At 47.4% G+C, this 21,177-nt stretch overlaps 1 protein-coding gene and 1 long non-coding RNA gene across 2 annotated transcripts; one reads left to right on the plus strand and one right to left on the minus strand.

Moving 5' to 3' along the window:
- The first annotated feature begins 482 nt into the window (after positions 1-482).
- Positions 483-11,180, plus strand: gpr63 (G protein-coupled receptor 63). The gene is made up of 2 exons (XM_034076268.2): positions 483-908; positions 9,857-11,180. The coding sequence occupies exon 2, from the start codon at positions 9,963-9,965 to the stop codon at positions 11,175-11,177; it is 1,215 nt and encodes a 404-aa protein (XP_033932159.1). The 5' UTR covers positions 483-908; positions 9,857-9,962; the 3' UTR covers positions 11,178-11,180.
- Positions 11,181-13,296: 2,116 nt separating this feature from the next.
- On the minus strand, positions 13,297-15,770 carry LOC117440052 (uncharacterized). The gene is made up of 3 exons (XR_004551210.2): positions 15,422-15,770; positions 13,823-13,973; positions 13,297-13,375 (listed from the first exon to the last, which is right to left on the minus strand). It is a non-coding gene; the product is annotated as an uncharacterized lncRNA (long non-coding RNA).
- Positions 15,771-21,177: the final 5,407 nt, after the last annotated feature.

The raw sequence follows: 21,177 nt of genomic DNA on the forward strand, positions 1-21,177 counted from the left end.
ACATTCTCTCTGAGATTCTCCTGTACTTTTACTAATGTATCCTTCAGCGCCTCACCCTCCAAGTATTTTTTTCACTAATCAAACTGCAGAGATGATATTTACTTTTACTCATCCACAACAGTATTGTTGTGCATAATTACATTTACATTCAAATTGAATCAATTTCACGATGTGCCAAAATGTTCGGTAGGCTAATATGCCTTCTACCCAAGATATGACTTAACCTTCACTAACTGATGTTCTTTTTTCTTCTTGAAGTGTGTTATAGGCCTAACTCAAAGAAATGGGTCTACAGTTTTATTTGTATACACTGCTCCTAGTACTAGGATGGGTAAAAAGCAGAGAACACATTTCACTGTGTGTGTGCTCTGTGCATGAACATGTTTGACCAATAAAGAGGGTTTCATCCTCCAATTCTAGTCTAGTTTTATTTTGAAATTCCATACAGGAAGTGGTGTGTGTTTCCGCTCGCTGCCTTGCCACAGGTTGCCGAGAGACCGAGTGTAGTTTGTAACAGTGAGGTTATAATTTGGGCTACATGCAGAACACAGTCTGATACACTGTGCGGCAGGAGGCTCTCCAATATCTCACATCTGTCGGGAGGGAGAAGAAGCCTAATATTTTCCTTGCGACATTTAACGTGGATAAGCATCGCGGTGTCTCGTGCTCCTCCACAAAGCGACAGGAACCAGATGCGGACTGGACTTTCTCTACGACTTCACTGGTAGTGCTCAGCGGCGGGCTCTCTGTGGGTTACACTGCACGGCTACAGGCCTCACGGAACATCTGGAGGAGCACCACCGGACCGCTGTGTGAAGGAGAACCGGCTGTGAGAGCAGGAGGAGCAGAGAGATGCACCGCCAGGAGGACTGAGCCTCCCCCGCCCGGATCATGGGAGAGCAAAGCAGGTAACCACCGGAAACCACAACAATATGGCATTGTTATTTTACCTAAATGTTGACCGTCGTAGAGCTCAGTTGGTAGAACTGGGGCTTGGACCCCGTGCGGATGACTAGGGTTCGAATCCGGCCTGGGGCCAGTCGCCTGTCTCCCCCTTCAACACTGTCAATATTAAGCCACTGGTGGCCCAACACAAATAATTAAGTATTACAAATGTTGGTTGAGTCCTGAATAGAAACCGTAGGTGTGGGCTGTGTGTCTGCTCTGCCGTCCACAGTGTGCCTCTTCCATTTTGGTGAGAACAACAGGAGGCTGAAGGATCTGAGGCTCTTATGGCAGCTGCATCAGGTGGTCTTTGTAACATGAGTTCATTTTCCTTCAGAATATCATTACATCTGAATCTCTCCTCGACACCACCCTGTGTTTTAAAAAAATGGCTACCTGTGGTTAAAGTCAGAATAGTGCACTGATTTACATATTCTAACAATATTAACCTTAATACAGAAAACAAACAAAAGTAGGTTTGTTGCAAACATTAAAACGTTGCATACATAACATATTACCTTACTATTTCTGAAGCAAAGACACCCTCAAAGCTTACATCAAAAATATATTTGAAACACCTAAATACCTACTCCTGGAATTGATATACTACTGAATACTAAATGTTGAATTTATATAATTTACTTTAAAAAACTGCCTTTTGGACAAATGTGGTTTGAATTTCCCTCTTAGAATATTCCAGAAGGTTAGAGAGGTTCCCACATATTTGACACCTTGAGTGTGAAGGCCTTTTGATCAAATGTATATATGTATAAAGTCACTCAAATGTATTTGATGCTTTATTATGGAGCTAAAATGTCAAATAATATAATGTTTTTTTTTTTCAACAGCAAAAATCTAATCTTTAAAAACTACAAATTCAGTCATGTTTAAAATGAGTTAAACTTCAGTGGTGGTTAGGGCTGTCACAAAAAAAGAGCTGAACAAAACACCATTGATTTGACTATACTTCAACACACATAGTACAGTATATTGTAGCATTATTAATCAAATCAAATCAAGTTTTATTTATATAGCACATTTATAAACGATGTTTGGTTGAGCCAAAGTGATGTACATATAATAAAATTAGCCTACAGTAGAGACACTTTACAGCAAATACAACAACACAGATTGTTCAGAATATCAGTATGAGAAAAACAACACCCTCTATCCTTAGACCCTCTGTCCTTAGACCCTCTGTCCTTAGACCCTCTGTCCTTAGACCCTCACATTGTACAAGGAAAGACTTCCAGAGAAAACCCACAGTTTAAAGGGAACATGGGAGAAACCTCAGGGAGAGCAGCAGAGGAGGGATCCCTCTCCCAGGACGGACAGACGTGCAATAGGTGCCGTGTGTAAATCCAAGAGATAATACATTTGACAGCATATAGACCGAATGTTAGGAAATGCATGTGTCTGTAATGAGAAGATGAATCCACGAGGATGTCAGCTACAATCCTGAGGAAGCCATCAGGGAAGCAGCATGACGAGACCCAAGGCAGGACCGCAGAGACAGGTTCAGCCACGACCCGAAGTCCACGACTTAATCCAGAACTCAGGATAGAGGATCCAGGACACAGGACTACAGCAAGAGGATCAGCCTCGACTCCGGATCCCGGCGTAGATATAGATACAAAACAAGAACAAAGATGTGGCTGGGTTAATCGGAACAAGAGAAGACACAGACACAGACAGAGAGGGAGAAGGTCATTGGATACAAGTTATTCTTGATAACCCTCTAGAAAGATCTCATGAACTTCCCATTCAATCTATCAGGACCGGAGCAGTTCTATTAGAAGTCCAGGGTAAAGGCACAGGCCGGCGCATACCGCTCATGGAACCCCTCACCATATGAACTCTGACCCCTCAAGTGTACAAGTGAAGAGACACCATGTGTCGGCTCCTTTTTAGAATAGTATTTCTTCTCTTCTCAGAGAAACAAGGGTATGAAGAGAACAGCCAGAAACAGAGGAAGAGAGGCAGAATGTGACTACGTAAATGCACTCTCCTAAATATTAAACGAGTAAGAGGTGAAGAAACGCAAAGCCAGAAACTGAAATGAAAAGGCGCCATCATGCTTCCCCTTAGAATAGGGTGGAAATTATGAAGACCCAAATGATGAAGAGGGGACATGGGATACTGGTGAAGAAGGACAACAGTGAAAAGGCCCAACGTATCCAACGTACTAGCACTCTCCAGAGAGACAGAAAGTCAAAGTATACTCCGAGAGGCACAACGTGACTACGTAAATGCACTCTCCTGTATAAATTAGTTCAAGGGAAAGGGGGTGAGAAACTAAACTAATCAAAAGAAGGAAGTCGAGAGGCCTAAATGCCCTCTCCAATCAGTGTTTCACAAATGCATTTCTGTCAAGGATTCTATATAATGTTGGGATTGATTGATTTCTATTCTCTCATCTGTTGGTCAGATCATCGGTCAAACAGTGAGACTGACTGCCAAATGGTCAGTGTTAAATAATACTGCCTAAAATAACAAAGCTACACTCCAATTGGTTGTTATTGCCATAAATGAGTACATTTGACCACCTTGTACACCTTTAATGTCCTACGTATGTCTTAGTGATTCCAGCAGACTACATGTGGCTGTGAGCATTTCCTCTCATTACATTTCCCCGACAGTATTTGAGCTAGTTCCAATCGTTTACAATGCAAGTACCCGCTCAACCATTTTTACTGCTGGGTTACCTGATTGCTTGGAGCCTGGAGTGGCTATTTGCACCTCTCAGGTCCCTGCAGGCCATATAGGGGGGGGGCTGCAGATGTGAAGAGGGAGACAGCTGCAGAGTGTGTTCAGCCGTGTGCTCCCCACGCCCTGTCCTTTAGATCAGGCATCTTCACAACTGTGTCTCAGGTCCTCAGGTGTGCAGTGAGAAATTCCAATTTCACTAAATCGGTCCAAAAACATATTATGTAGGTGCTCCAAATAAATCCAACATTGCCATGGTCCCAATCTTGGTTAAAAGTCATCTGACGAAACACAAGAACACAGACTATTTATTCTGCATGTGTCAACACTGACTGAGAAACGCGTCACTTGAATGAAATATCAACAAAGAGAGGGCTTTCAAAGCGAGCTACTGAGGAGCCGAACTCATGGCCAAACTGAGATACTTGTCATTAAATGTTCATTTTATTTATATATATATATTAGTGCTGGAGCGATATTTTGAAGTCGACGCGTCGACGTCTTCAAAATATCGTCGACGACATATTTCCGCGTCGACGTGTCGCTACACACACGTGGGTGTGTAAACAAAGCAACAAGCCGTTCGCAATCGCACTTCAAACACAATGGAGACTGAAACGGCTACCACCTCCTCCTCACAGGATTGCGCACGAAGCCCTCAAACGAAAACATCTCGCCCTAGGTCTTCAAAAGCATGGGAATATTTTAAAGTTAGTCCAAAACGCAAAGATATTGTCATTTGCAGTCTTTGCCAAATGGAGTTGGCATATCACACAAGCACAACGGCTATGTTGGAACATTTAAAGCGGCAGCTAGCTGTGGTGGCTACCATTAGCAGCTAGCATTTGCTCTCCGATTTTTACATACAAATGGAATTATGGATTATAAATTCAATCATTTGTTTATACATAGACGTTAAAAACCTATGGATTAACCGATTCAGCCGCGTTTTTTCTCATTTTAATGCCATTGAACACGTCTTTTGATCAGATTGACAGCTACGGTGGTGAGACGATCTCCCTAGAAGCTCTGTAAAGGTACGTATTTGCTTCCCCTGTCGCGAGTCCGGATCACTCAGTGATGATACTATATACCTACATAATCTGTGGAGTCTCAGCTTTAATCGGATATCTTGTATGTGCAGCTACGATAAGTAATAAGGGTACTTTTATATTGAGTTCTGTGCCAATGTCCGTTAGCATTTTTCGCTCATGGGTCATTTAGATGCTTCTTATGAGACTTGTGTTTTGTTTTGGTAAACATGGTTTGTATCGTCAGTTAGCTGAGATTATTTCCGTTAATATGGTATAACACATTAATAGTTTGTTAAATATTAAGATCCCCTAAGACACAGTATCGTGAAAAAAAAAATTTACATTACGTTTTTTATGAATTGAACAACAGAAAAATAATTGTTAGATTAGTCGACTAATCGATCAAATAATCGCCCGATTAATCATTTTCGAAATAATCGTTTCCCCCCAGCACTAATATATATATTAGGGCTGTCAAAAAAAAATTAACGCCACTAATTATTTTAACGCGATTAACGCATGTGTATTTTTTTTTCCTCGGCCGCCCCGTAGTTTCAGAGCGCATCGAGTTTAAAATACCATCTACAAGCTGATGCTGACAGCCCCGCTCCTGCCGCGGCTTGTGGCAGACCACACTTCCACGCTCACCGGCAGGCACCGACTGGCCGTGTGTGTGTGTGTGTGTGTGTGTGTGTGTGTGTGTGTGTGTGTGTGTGTGTGTGTGTGTGTGTGTGTGTGTGTGTGTGTGTGTGTGTGTGTGTGTGTGTGTGTGTGTGTGTGTGTGTGTGTGTGTGTGTGTGTGTGTGTGTGTGTGTGTGTGTGTGTGTGTGTGGCCTGAGCGAGCGAGAGAGAGACCTTACGTGCATTGTTGTTGTTAGCATCTGGTGCTAGCTAGCTGCGCTAACGGATATAAGGAGCTGTTTAAATGAAAACAGAGGAGCGACATTTCGCCACAACTGCGCCGAGCACTTGACTTGATGCAGGAAGCCAGACAGCGGGACATTGTAGGAGAAGTCAGCACAACATGATTGCAGCGTCCAGGCAGCTCCCGTTCGAGCATATGCCTTGAGTTGCACATAGGATAGCTCCAACGATCCATCTCACACACACACACACACACACACACACACACACACACACACACACACACACACACACACACACACACACACACACACACACACACACACACACACACACACACACACACACACACACACACACACACACACACACACACACACACACACACACACACGGTTGAATTGAGGCGAATATTTGTAATGTTCAGAGGTTGTTGTTTAATATTCATGAGAATATTTGTCATTGTTCAAATGATAATAAACATTAGCATAAAGCATATTTGTCCACTCATATGTTGATAAGAGTATTACAAACTTGAAAAATATTCCTCTAAGGTACATTTAGAACAGATCAAAAATGTGCGATTAATTTGCGATTAACTATTTTAATCGACTGACAGCCCTAATTATTATGTGTTATCTGCTCACATGTCCCGCATCAGAGCGGCTTCAACTTGGGTTTGAACCTGAAAACAAAACACACCATGACATGCCATTTCCTAATAATAATTACCTATCATTATATTTGCTTGATTTTTCTTAACCCCCCACACAGGGGTACAAATCACTGGAAAAAAACATATATGTTCAAATGAATCATTTGAAGTCTGTGCAAATGGACAGTTTTCTGTAGCACATGTGTTATTTGGCATTGGCTGCGGAGCTATTGTTACTGATGAAATAACAGTGTCCACTGTGTACACAGTGTGTACAGTGTGTACACAGTGATAAGGTGTACTGCACTGTTGGACTGCTCTCTGGAAACAGTCAGAAAGCACTTTAGCAGGTACACACAGGAGAGCTCCATCTCTTCTTAGGCAAAGGTTTTCCACATGCATTTAGCTTTCTCATTGACTTCAACATTAAGGTGGAATCCACTACCCGGTTTTCTCTGTCAGACTAAAGGAGAATATGAATGACTCGCTCATATCTGTGTGCCCATACTGAGCTGTTGTCAAATGGCCTACAGCTCAGTATGGGCACAGGGTTAGCCCAGCGTAGCAAAAGTGCTGCCTGCCTTCTTACTTTTTTTTATTTCAAATGTTGTTTTTTGAAGAGGTTCAATAATACAGGGTTAGAATTGGGTCTTCATTCATTTTCATGTATTTCTAACCATCCCCGACCCCCAAACATATCACATTGATTCCATCTTAAAAAGCAAGTAAAGAGATGAGATGAGGTTTTGAAGCCAAATAGGACAATGGGGGCTTGGGGAGGTCCGATCTAGTGGCATTCTGCGCCGAGCTATTAGAGGTGTAAACGCCACTACATCACGTGGTTTGGAAAGGTGCCACCCCAAACAGTATCTTATAAGTGCATGCTGCCTTCTTACTAAGTTCCAACGCTTGACTTAATGCGCAGACAAGAGGTCAGTGTTCATGTTTCCAACTGCGGCTTCATTTGCTTTGTCTGTGTGTTGCATTCAAACTGATGGCACACGGTGGATCACCTGTCCCCTACACCTGGTGGATCACCTGTCCCCTACACCTGGTGGATCACCTGTCCCCTACACCTGGTGGATCACCTGTCCCCTACACCTGGTGGATCACCTGTCCCCTACACCTGGTGGATCACCTGTCCCCTACACCTGGTGGATCACCTGTCCCCTACACATGGTGGATCACCTGTCTGCCTACACCTGGTGGATCACCTGTCCCCTACACCTGGTGGATCACCTGTCTGCCTACACCTGGTGGATCACCTGTCTGCCTACACCTGGTGGATCACCTGTCTGCCTACACCTGGTGGATCACCTGTCTGCCTACACCTGGTGGATCACCTGTCCCCTACACCTGGTGGATCACCTGTCCCCTACACCTGGTGGATCACCTGTCTGCCTACACCTGGTGGATCACCTGTCCCCTACACCTGGTGGATCACCTGTCTGCCTACACCTGGTGGATCACCTGTCCCCTACACCTGGTGGATCACCTGTCTGCCTACACCTGGTGGATCACCTGTCCCCTACACCTGGTAGATCACCTGTCCCCTACACCTGGTGGATCACCTGTCCCCTACACCTGGTGGATCACCTGTCCCCTACACCTGGTGGATTACCTGTCTGCCTACACCTGGTGGATCACCTGTCCCCTACACCTGGTGGATCACCTGTCCCCTACACCTGGTGGATCACCTGTCCCCTACACCTGGTGGATCACCTGTCTGCCTACACCTGGTGGATCACCTGTCCCCTACACCTGGTGGATCACCTGTCCCCTACACCTGGTGGATCACCTGTCCCCTACACCTGGTGGATCACCTGTCTGCCTACACCTGGTGGATCACCTGTCCCCTACACCTGGTGGATCACCTGTCTGCCTACACCTGGTGGATCACCTGTCTGCCTACACCTGGTGGATCACCTGTCTGCCTACACCTGGTGGATCACCTGTCCCCTACACCTGGTGGATCACCTGTCCCCTACACCTGGTGGATCACCTGTCTGCCTACACCTGGTGGATCACCTGTCCCCTACACATGGTGGATCACCTGTCCCCTACACCTGGTGGATCACCTGTCCCCTACACCTGGTGGATCACCTGTCTGCCTACACCTGGTGGATCACCTGTCTGCCTACACCTGGTGGATCACCTGTCTGCCTACACCTGGTGGATCACCTGTCTGCCTACACCTGGTGGATCACCTGTCTGCCTACACCTGGTGGATCACCTGTCCCCTACACCTGGTGGATCACCTGTCCCCTACACCTGGTGGATCACCTGTCTGCCTACACCTGGTGGATCACCTGTCCCCTACACCTGGTGGATCACCTGTCCCCTACACCTGGTGGATCACCTGTCTGCCTACACCTGGTGGATCACCTGTCCCCTACACCTGGTAGATCACCTGTCCCCTACACCTGGTGGATCACCTGTCCCCTACACCTGGTGGATCACCTGTCCCCTACACCTGGTGGATCACCTGTCTGCCTACACCTGGTGGATCACCTGTCCCCTACACCTGGTGGATCACCTGTCCCCTACACCTGGTGGATCACCTGTCCCCTACACCTGGTGGATCACCTGTCTGCCTACACCTGGTGGATCACCTGTCCCCTACACCTGGTGGATCACCTGTCCCCTACACCTGGTGGATCACCTGTCCCCTACACCTGGTGGATCACCTGTCCCCTACACCTGGTGGATCACCTGTCCCCTACACACGGTGGATCACCTGTCTGCCTACACCTGGTGGATCACCTGTCTGCCTACACACGGTGGATCACCTGTCCCCTACACCTGGTGGATCACCTGTCCCCTACCCATGGTGGATCACCTGTCCCCTACACATGGTGGATCACCTGTCTGCCTACACCTGGTGGATCACCTGTCCCCTACACCTGGTGGATCACCTGTCCCCTACACCTGGTGGATCACCTGTCCCCTACACATGGTGGATCACCTGTCTGCCTACACCTGGTGGATCACCTGTCCCCTACACCTGGTGGATCACCTGTCCCCTACACATGGTGGATCACCTGTCCCCTACACCTGGTGGATCACCTGTCCCCTACACCTGGTGGATCACCTGTCCCCTACACCTGGTGGATCACCTGTCCCCTACACATGGTGGATCACCTGTCCCCTACACATGGTGGATCACCTGTCCCCTACACCTGGTGGATCACCTGTCCCCTACACATGGTGGATCACCTGTCCCCTACACATTGCCTGAGTGGAGAAAACATTTTAGTATGCATGTTCCAATGCTTCAATTTATCTTTAATGATGACTTAGTAATTTAATGCTTTGATATATTCAAAATAAGCAGTTTAACAAATTGTGAGTAGCTTCTGTTCAACTGCTTATTTTGAAGGGAAGCAGTCTGCATATCAATCAGTTAGAAAGGCCTGCATGTGAAATGAGAACACTTAGAAGCCGTGTTTAGCATTACCATGATTTAGTCTCACTCTTGCAGACTGTGGGTTTGAGAGGCATGTCGGAGGGAGTAATGTGGGAGATGCAATTATGGGTTACAGGGTCATTGTTGCTGTCATTCCTGCTTCAAGTGGAATGTTGATGGGAAGGATGCTTCTGTAATCAGGTTCACATTCTCCTTTTTGATTCACTACATTTTCTCCTATCTCAGGGTCTGGCAGCCATGAAGACCCTCTGCGTTGAGCTGGGAGGATCTGCAGCCGTGGCCCCGTGTTCAGCGTGAGCTCCGCCGTGATGCCTGCCCCCCCCGGGGAGGAATGGTTCACTCCACTGCTGCTCCCCCCCCAGAGGCCGGGGACATTACCAGTCTCTGCTGCCTGGTTACGGGGCTGCTGAAGCTCCCGGAGAGCACGTCGATGGAGAACGTCTCCATGGGCTCCCGCTCCCCCCCCGCCCCGCTCCCCCCCACAGCGGGAGCCCCGGAGAGCCTGCAGGGCGTGGGCCTCCCTCTGCAGGTGTTCTTCTGCCTGGTCATGGCGGCCATCCTGCTGCTGGCCCTGCTGGGGAACGTGGTGGTGTGCCTGATGGTGTACCAGAGGTCGGCCATGCGCTCTGCCATCAACATCCTGCTGGCCAGCTTGGCCTTCGCCGACATGATGCTGGCCATCCTCAACATGCCCTTCACTCTGGTTACCGTGGTGACCACCCAGTGGATTTTCGGGGACGTTTTCTGTCGAGTGTCCGCCATGCTCTTCTGGTTCTTTGTGATGGAGGGCGTGGCTATACTGCTTATAATAAGCATAGACAGGTTTCTAATTATTGTCCAGAAGCAGGATAAGCTGAGCCCTCAGAGAGCCAAGGTGCTCATCGTGGTCACATGGGGGCTCTCCTTCATCGTGGCCTTCCCCCTGGCGGTCGGTTCCCCTCCCCTACACGTCCCCCCCAGGGCCCCTCAGTGTGTGTTTGGCTACAGTGTGGAGCCTGGGTACCTCACCTACGTGCTGATCCTGATGCTGGTCTTCTTCTTCCTGCCTTTCATGGTCATGCTGTACACATTCATGGGGATCCTGAACACCATCCGCCACAACGCCATCCGCATCCACAGCCACCCGGACAGCATCTGCCTGAGCCAGGCCAGCAAACTGGGCCTGCTGAGCCTGCAGAGGCCCTTCCAGATGAACATCGACATAAGCTTCAAGACGCGTGCCTTCACCACCATCCTCATCCTGTTCTCTGTGTTCACTGTGTGCTGGGCCCCCTTCACTGCCTACAGTCTGGTAGCTACCTTCAGCGATGGCTTCTACCACAAAGACAGCTTCTTTCAAATCAGCACATGGGTCCTGTGGTTGTGCTACCTCAAGTCAGCCCTCAACCCTCTTATTTACTACTGGCGGATCAAGAAGTTTCGTGACGCCTGCCTGGATCTGATGCCCAAGTACTTCAAGTTTCTTCCTCAGCTGCCAGGCAACACCAAGAGGAGGATCCAGCCCAGCGCCGTGTACGTGTGCGGAGAGCATCGTGCCGTGGTCTGAAAGAAACCATCACACATCTTTACACACTGTAGAGTGTTCTGTTTGGAGGTTCACTTCTCTTTCCCCCAGTTTCCACCGGGTCCGTCTGCGCCGCGTTACGGCTGCGCCGCGGCGGTCGTAAGGTTCGCGGCCACTCTAGTCAATGGGTGCTATTCAACCACACGCCAGAGTCCTGCATCGGGTCGGTTACCCGCGGGTACCGCGACCCTGACCCGGGAGACCCGCAAAAAAGGTGATTCGCGGGTGGTATTTTTTCAAGCGCTTTTTTCCGGGTTCGGTTCTGGGTAAAACAAAGATGATGCGGGTCGGGTCGCGGGTATTGCATAATAAATATATTAAAATAATAATAATTTAGTTTAATGTTTAAATCCTCAGACCTCTCCCCCCGCGGGACCGCGCATAATCATAACCTCTGCAGTGCATCAATCTGCTGCTTTGCGCGCCACATTCGAAATGTCTGAGGTGAAGCTCTCTAGCGGAGAATACAGCATTTTCAATAACACTTCCTCAAGAGCGAAATCCAACGTCTGGGAGGCTTTTGGTTCCTAGATGGAGAAAATAACCAACATCCCACGCTTTTTGAGACAAATATGCAACTGCGTGTGTTAATAATTGCACGTTTTCACTGCTCATATATGGGCTATGCGGGGTCGGGTTGCGGATCTTGTGCCGACGGGTCGGGTCGGGTTGCGGAACTAATTGGCAATATGTGCGGGGGGCGGGTTCGGTATTGCACGTCGCGGGGCGGGAGCGGGTCTTGAAAATCAGACCCGTGCATGACTCTGCCACACGCGCCGCGTTACGGCTCAGACACGTCCCAGAAGCGGCTCGGCGCAGCGCTTCTCTAAAATTATGATGAATCCTATTTTTGCCGCGGCGCAGCCGTAAAGTCAGGCAGGCAGGCAGGCAGCCCCCCCTCGCAGGAAGTGGAAAGGTGAGCATCCGGGCCAGGCCCATCCCCCACATATACTAATTTAGCAGACCCCCCTCCTTCATCACAACACCTCCACTACGATACGCACAATGGACGACGAGGTTTTCATCATGGAAGTGGACTATTACAATTATTATTAACTGTGTCTGTAGACTACAACAAAATAGGAACTTTATAACAACAATAAACACAATATAAACAGACCCAAAAATAAAACATTTAACTACGTAGCCTACTTTCTTTCTTGTAGAAGTACAAATGTCCAGGATGCCCGAATCAATAACAAAACTGCGAGCCTGCACGCACGACGCTACGCTTCTGAAACGCTTCTGGGACGCGTCCGGTGGGTTATGGCGCTAGAGGAGGTCGGACCAAAACCGCGGCGCAGACGGACCCAGTGGAAACTCGGGGTTAGCATGGGGCAGAATGCTCTGTTTGTGATCTGAAAATGAAAAGCAATCCAGGAGGAGTGTTTGTTTTAAGGGTTATCAGAAACATACCCCTGTCCGCTGTGGTTTATGATATAAAGAGTTTTTTACTGGAAGAGGGCAGAGTTGTATTTAAAAGATTCTAATACATTTCTGAAGTTTCAGCGCCGAAACAACAATATGTTCTTACCCGGAAAAAAATAAATATACTATTTTACAAACACCTTTTTTTTTTTTATTTGATCAGTGAAGCCAAACTCCTCAGATTTGACATAACTGTGTAAGGTTGGTAGAAAGCCATTATATTAACTTTAAATAAAAGATATTAGGTTCAACTTAATATGATTGCTTTCAACTAACCTAATACAGTTATGTGACATTTTTGTACATAATACATTTAATTAAAGTCAACGGACACATCTGTCTTTTATTTGTTAACTGTAGACAAACAACCATATATGTCATAGTAGAGATGGACACGTAGGGCTTGGTACCAATTACAGAGACATTATTTTTATTAAATTCCAACATGTTATATTCGGCCTTAACAATCACCATACACCATTTTTGCCAAAATAATTGCCAAAATTATTATCAACTATCCAATTAACAAGAATAATGGACTGTTTAAATATTTGATGGTATCTTTTGATACTTGTCGGGTTTTAATACTTGGTTTTCCCGACACATTGCCCTCAGCATAGAGTGTATGTAGACGTACTGCCGGGCTGTGGAGCACAATGCAGCGCAGCTAAAGAGTTCTGCTGGACCCACTTCCTGTCGCTCTGATGCTGCCTCACCAAACACATTGGTCTCTGAGGGGATGCTATGTCATTCTGGGTGACAAAAGGAACATTTGAAGTGAAGTAGAGGACTGAAGGAAAAGAATGAAACTCTTGGATGCACTGAATTGCACATACTGTGTTAAAATACAGATGGTGAATTTGTCTTTTAGGATTGTTCTGAGAAGACAGGCGCTGCTGGGTTTGACTTGACCGCAAGTCTTTTCTTGTCACTTGAATCACGACTCATGAAGAGCACAGTGTGTGTTTAGCTGTGTAGAAACTGTTTTATGAGGCATGTAAATGAAAAGCTTAATTTGATATTGAATATGGTCAGAAGGTGGCCATGACACATTTGGACGTGTGTATTTCTATCTAAATGTTTTTGATGTGCCTATTGATTAGTCCATTTGCCAGTCAGAATGCTGCTATATCTGGTGACAATGTGCAATTTCAGTGTACTGTACTGTTGAATGTAATAAAGAAATAGACATTTCTTACCTTGGTAAACTGTGTGAAGCTGTTTGTTTGTGTCTGCTTTTGTCACTTGTTGAGCTCATACACAGGAGACAGTGTCCCCTATAGTCTCGTCTCCAGCTGATAGAATCCTATAGAGGCGAAGTCACACCCATCTACTTCCGGTCCATGGGACCTTATTTCGGAAAAATTATGGATTGAAGTCAATGGAGAGAGAAAACTTATCTTTAGATTCCGTTTGAATTGTGCCACGAATTACACATGATGTTTGTCAATCTTAAAAAAATCATTTCCATGTCAAAAAAGTCACCATTTGTCATAAAACTGTTGAAATATAAGACTATGAAAAATATGCAACTAGAAAGAATACAAATCCCAGTCACGTAAGTGATGTCATAACTGATGTCACAATTGTTTTCCTCCACCAAATAAGAGATGGCTAAGATAAGATAACTTTAACAAGATGCCTGTGTGCTTAGTACCAGGTTGTTATCATACCAGCAATGGGTCTTGCTCATTCTTTCGCTTCCCGTCTGATGAAAGGACCAGGAGTGGCTGGATCGAGTCTTAGCCATGTCATTTTTATTAGACTTAACATGAAGTAATATTAAGTAACCCAAAATGTGAAACAGTAAGAGTAGTAGTAATATTTCGTGAACCCTTTGTAGAGTACCGTCACACCGGTGTGATCATTCTATAATACACCATTTAAGCCCGGGGGAGAAATGCTAACGCTACATTAGCATCGGCGATCTTTTCTACTTCATGCTATCTGCACAAATGGTTGACATTAAACATTAAAATAATCAGGCAGTTCAGAGAGAATCAAAGGAAGGCAGGCATGTAGGCAGCTTTGCATGACATTCTTCTGGACGTGTTGATAGTGAGGGTAGTCATTTCAATCCCTTTAAGACAGTAGTGACGGCTGTGTTGTTGTGCGAGACCAGGGGCCTCATTTATAAAGGGATATACGCTCAAAAAATGGCGTACGCCAGTTTCTACGCAATTTTTGCGATTTATAAAATACTAACTTGACAGGAAACATGCGGTCCTCCGCGCAAACTCTAACCCATGCGTACGCACTAAGCACAACAACGGGAGAAACTGCGACACCGTTGGCAGAAGGAAGAATGGAGAGAAATATGTGGAAATAATACCATAAATAAAACGTTCCCTTTCATTTATCATATATGAAGAATTCATTTTCAAACATTGATTAAAGCCAATCTTAAAATGATTAAACAAACGCCTGTTTGAGACTCCTCAGTGCACACAAAAACATAACTTGGAGAAATAAATAAATACGGATATGTTATTTAAAACCACCTCGAATATGTTGTGCTAATGTTATGAAATGTTTTCTCATAAATGGTGCGGTTTTGCATTTCTATAGGTTGTACGAGCATGGTTTTATATACTCAGTGGCGTTTCTATATGTACAAAAGTGGTGGGGCACAAAAAACTCAGATGTCTATATATAAGCTTCTGCAGAGAGGTTCATGGCTGGTGAGGCACTGGCACTGACTCTTCAGGTTTACAAATATATTAAATCAAAATACAATATTATTTTCAAAAGCTTTTTTTGTCTGATGCTTCAATTACTTTTAAACAGACAGTTGTTACCTTTTTTACTATCAACGGTATCTCGGCACCGAAACCGTAGTTTCGAATACACACCGGTGGTTTCTGACTTGGCTCGTTGTCAGCCGGTAACCAGCTGCCCAGACATTTCGAGGGGAAAGAGGATGGAAACGAGGCGTTCGGGTGCCGTGGGAAGAACCTCCGTTTATTCACGTCCTTCAAGCTATATTGACACTGTATTACATACATACAGACTAGATACTATTCCTTTTCTGACCACTTTCTCTATACTTTCGTCTCTCTCTCCATAACTCCGCACTTCGCCTTGGCCATCACATTTCACACACACCGAGACTCCAAAACCCACAACCCCTTGCGGCTGCTACTCTTAAAGTGACAGGCCAAGCCTGTAACACTACCCCCACTCTGGATGATGATAAAACAACCTTTAACATCACTTCAGCATATAAACATTATAAAAGGAAAGCATGAAACATTAATGGCAACACATTCCCCACAATAATCCCCATTTCCCACAGTCCTTGAAGGCGTCTTCCTTGCTGTGGAAACAGCTTGAATCATGAGGCAATGTCCAGAACAATATCCACGAAGCATACTGCATAGATCCTTTTTTTCGTTTCAAAGGTGTATAAACACACATACTGATGTACATAACATACTGTGATGTAGTTAATCAACCCGGGTTAAATTAAACACTGTGACTTTACTCTATATGATGTGGCTCTTAGGCATTACACATGTCAAACAACAACAAGCAATCTGTTTGGTTTCTCTAACCAGTTACATTCTGCATCAAGTGTCAAAGCAGTAAACACATTACTCATTACCACAGGCAACTAAATGAAATAGAACCACAAACTGTGAATGTATAACAATATAATTAAATAACTTTAGCTTAAGAGCATAGAATTACTCTGGAACTCTTTTTTTTCCTTTTTCTTTTACTGAATTAGGAACTAACCTGCTGACACCCTGACTCAGGTTAAACTTTAACAAACCCTAGTGACTGACCCAGTCACCTAACATGTCAGGAGCTCTGCAGAGTCGTTGGGGTCTCTGTAGAGGGGTAGAAATCCGTAGGGGACCACTGGCCGGGGCCCTGGAAGGGCGCTGAGTCAGAGGAAGTCTGTCATGAAGCCCGCTGCTGCTCGGCGTAACTGGCGGTGAAGAACCTGGGTCCTGGAGGGTCTCCACAACTAGATCCTCTGCGTCTGATGGGGGGTCCCACAGGTGGAGAGGCCCGATGACTGTGTCAGATGAGTTGAGGTCTGGCTGAGGGGGCGGCAGCTGACTCGAAATTTGTGCCCTGGTCACTGTGCAAGCACTGGGGAGCTCCGTACCTACACACCCACTCAGAGGCGATCTTTTCTGCCACCGTGGATGCTTGCTGGTCTGGGATTGGATAGGCTTCTACCCACTTACTGAAGTAGTCTTGCACTACTAGTATGTAGCTATTGTGTCTCTCTGTTTCATTTAAAGGGCCCATCACATCAACTGCAATCCTCTCCATGGGGGCACCGACTCGCACCGTGCCCATAGCCGCTCGAGGAGTTTTCTTCGGGCGAGCTTTAGCAGCACAGCTGGGGCAGGTGCGGCACCAGAGTGTGACATCGTCTTTCATGTTATACCAAAAATATCTGGTTTGCAGGCGTGTGAGAGTTCTTTCTACTCCAAAATGGCCTCCCACAGGACCGTCATGCATCTGCTCCATCACTGAACTGCGGTACATATGAGGCAGCACGATCTGGGGGTAAAACGTTGTTCCTTCAGTGCTATAATATTTCCTCATTAGCACTCCATCTTTCTGGTAAAGTCTATTCCACTGTGCCCAGTATGATTTGGTAGCGGGGCTGAAGTGTGCTATGTCTGCATATGGCAGCCGGCGTCTCCCTTCATCCATCCACTTTTTTACTGGTGCAATGTCAGGGTCAGATTCCTGAGCCATTCTCAGCTGTTCTTGAGTCCAACCAGAGAATAAGCTGGTGTTGGGAATATCACTCACCAAGTTGATGCTTGGATTTAGCAGGTCATAGCTGTTATTGTTGTCACTGCAGGCATCCTCTACCCCCACTGGAGGAAACTCCGGCTCAGCTACCCCCACTAGAGGATGCTCTGTGTGAGTACATATGGCAACTTCAGCTGTACTGTCTGTCAGGTCACACTGGACCCCCTTATGCTGGTGTCGCTCGCTGTCATGCTCTGGCACTGTGCAGGGGCACGACTCCCTGCAGGGCCTCCTGGAAAGTGCGTCTGCATTTTGGTGGTGTCTCCCCGGTCGATAAACCACCTGAAAATCATACTCTGCCAGCTTCTCTAGCCAGCGGGCCAGCTGTCCCTCTGGTTCTTTTAACCTGGTTAACCAGCGCAGGCTGCTGTGATCAGTCCGGAGAGTGAATGGTCTGCCAAGCAGGTATTGTCTGAAGTGACAGGCAAACTCCACGCCTGCCAGAAGTTCCCGTCTGGTGGTGCAATAGTTTTGTTCTGTGGTTGACAACCTCCTGCTTCCATAGGCTAGCACCCTCTCCTCACCCCCCTGGATTTGGGAGAGGACTGCTCCGATTCCCCAGTCACTAGCATCGGTGTCGAGAAGCATCTCGCCGCTGTCAAGGGGGTAGCCTAGGACAGGAGCTGTTGACAGTCGTCCTTTCAGCTCTGTGAATGCCTCCTGGCATTCCTCTGTCCAATTAAATCGTGCATACTTTTTGGTCAGCTCGTGAAGAGGTTTAGCTATTGTAGCAAAGTTTTCCACAAAGCGTCTGTAATATGATGCCAGACCCACAAACTGACGTACTTCAGAGATATTACGAGGCGTAGGCCACTCTGCCACTTTCTTCACCTTCTCTGGATCAGTAGACACACCCTGGGCTGAGACAATGTGGCCAAGGTAACCCACCTTCTCCCGGAAAAGGCAGCACTTTGACGGTTTCAGCTTCAGGTTAGCTCCTCGTAGCCTGGCGAACACTTCACTGAGCCGGCTTAGCATTTCGGAACCGTCCCGCCCCAGGACGATGATGTCATCGAGATACACCAAGCAGGTCTCCCACTGCAATCCCGCTAATACTCTGTCCATTAGCCTCTGAAACGTGGCCGGTGCATTGCACAGTCCAAAGGGCATGACGTTCCATTCAAATAGTCCCTTGCGAGTGCAGAAAGCTGCGGCTTTGCGGGCCCTTGGTGTCAATTCCACCTGCCAGTAGCCTGAAGTCAAGTCTAGTGTACTGAAGTACCTGGCAGTGGACAGTGTGTCCAGAGTGTCCTGAATACGTGGCAGGGGATAGGCATCTTTAATAGTCCTTTCGTTAAGGGGTCTGTAATCCACACATAATCGCGGGCTTTGGTCTTTCTTCCTCACCATGACGATAGGTGCAGCCCAGCTGCTGTTGCTGGGACGAGCTACACCAGACTCCAGGCTCTGCTGTACCTGCAGATCTGCAGCAATCTGTTTGTCTCTGGCCATTCTGCGTGGCGGCTGCTTCACAGGCTGCCCAGGAGTAGTCTGTATGTCATGCTGCACTAAGCTGGTGCGGCCAAGGTCAGTGGGCCCGGTGGAGAACACATCACCGAACCTCCGTAGCACGTGAGCTAGCCCGGCTCTGTCCTCCTCAGACAGGTGAGCACAGCTCTCTGCATACATGTCCTGTAGATGACTGGGCACAGATATAACAGGAAAGTCATTGGGGTCTGATGTTACTGGGGACTTGGTCGGATGGAGATCCACTTCTCCCAACACCTCAGCTGGCTGAAGAACTCCGACCACCACCCCTGTCTTCAGAGTAACAGATGCAGGACCAGGATTGTAAATCCGCATGGGAATGTTGTTGGAATGCCGGGTGTGCACAACAACGCGAGCTGCCAGGACGTGCTGTCTCTCAATGAAGCCTTTAGTGGGGGTCAGCATCATATCTTTATTAACAGCAGAGCGAAGGCGGGCAGTACCAGGCACCACATACTCACACCCCGACTCTAATACTGTTGTGCGGGATACCCTGACGAGGTGCACTTCAGGCTGTCTGCTGGGTTTTGAGCGAGGCACTCTCTCCCCGAAGAGGGTGATTTCCCTGCGACCATAGTCCAAGTGAGCATGTGACTGCAGCAGAAAAGGGTGCCCCAGGATAACCTCTGTATTTTCAGCTGTGTCTGCCATAATAAAGTTCACATTGGTTACCTTGCTTCCAGCTTGAACTGGCAGGTTGACTTCCCCTCGGACAGCGATGCCCTCAGGACCGATGCCTTGTAACACTTGTACGATGGATGGCTGGATTTGAGGCCTCGATTCAACAGGAATGGCGTTGAAGTGGCGGAGGGGGAGTACATTCCTCCGAGCGCCAGAGTCGAGCAGAGCACACAGTTCATGTCCCTGTATCAGTATCCGGATACTCATGTCATCATCAGAGCCTTTATTGCATGTGACCACCGTACCCGAGTCAGGAGCTGGAGTGCTATTAGGTGCATGCTGTTTGCGTTTTCGGGAAGAGGGACAGTTCCTTTGTATGTGCCCCACACCAGAGCAGTTGTGGCAGATGACTTCTCTAGAGTTCATTTGTACAGGTTTAGCTCTGTTAGGCGACCACTGCTGGTTAAATCTCGGTGCTTTACTCTGGGTGCTAGCGGGCTCCGCAGCCCACTCGTCAGCCACCCCGAAAGCCTCCATACAGGCGGAAACATTAGCATTTTCGTGCACCATAGCTGCCCTGGGTCTCCGCTCTGCAGCATTGCGATAACCAGACTGCATTAGCTGTGTGACGGCTCTGGCAGCTCGTCTGGTGGCTTCATACCTGTGGGCTATCTCGTAGGCTCTAGCCAAGGTGCGCGGCTTATCCTCCAGTAGTCTTTGGATCACTTCTGCATCAGCAAGGGCGTTGGTGAAAATCTCCACACTGATGACGTCCTGCTCCGACTCATTACGGTCAGCATACACAATTGAAACTTTTTCATAGATGTCGTCTCTTAACAGGTGCAGGGCCTCTCCCGGTCCTCTGACTCTCTGTCTCAGTTCAATGCCTATGGCAGCAGCATGCTCTGAACACGGTCCGTAGGCCGCCTCAATCTCACTCACCATCCGCTGATAACTCCAGCGAGCAGATCTGGGGTTCTTGTGGATGATGGCAGCAGCGGGTCCAGTCAAGCTGAATCTGAGATGCACGGCCATAGTCCTCTCTGACCAGTGGTTCGCCTCAGCACATCCTTCAAAATGGAAGAGGAAGCCACTCCATGAGCCAGCCCCATCAAACTGGCTTGGGCGTAATGTTGGTATTCTCTCTCTGTGTCCACGGTGTTCATCTTCATCACTTGTGTCCATATAGTCCTCTCTGTGTGCTGCACGAGCTGCAGAGCTGCGTGGTTCAGACCAAGCTCTCCTCATGTTAGGCTGATCACACTCACACTGGCCAGGTGCGGTCCCACAGTGCACAGCTGAGCATGTGTGAGCTTGTACTTTACAAGGCAGTGTGGCAGGCTGCTGCATACAGGGCACTGGCGGCTGAAGGCACTGTGAATGAGCTGTGTAACTTGGGATGGTTGGCATAGAGTGGCTATAGTCCATGGAGGTGAAAGGATGAGCTGGTTTAGCTGAAGTTGATGCCATGCTCATTAAACGGTCACATTTTGGTGGAAAGGGGGTTAGAAACTCACTATTTGGCTGTACTTGCTCCTTTGTCGGCATGATGAAAGGGTTAGTTGGCGCCAGTGATGGTTCCGGCGGCGTGGCGTAGCTTGCGGCTCTGGTTAGCGTTAGCTCCATGCTAGTCAGAAATGGGTTGGTGCAGTCCCCATATCCA

Source organism: Pseudochaenichthys georgianus, chromosome 24 (genome assembly GCF_902827115.2).
Source record: "Pseudochaenichthys georgianus chromosome 24, fPseGeo1.2, whole genome shotgun sequence".
Lineage (NCBI taxonomy): Eukaryota > Metazoa > Chordata > Actinopteri > Perciformes > Channichthyidae > Pseudochaenichthys > Pseudochaenichthys georgianus.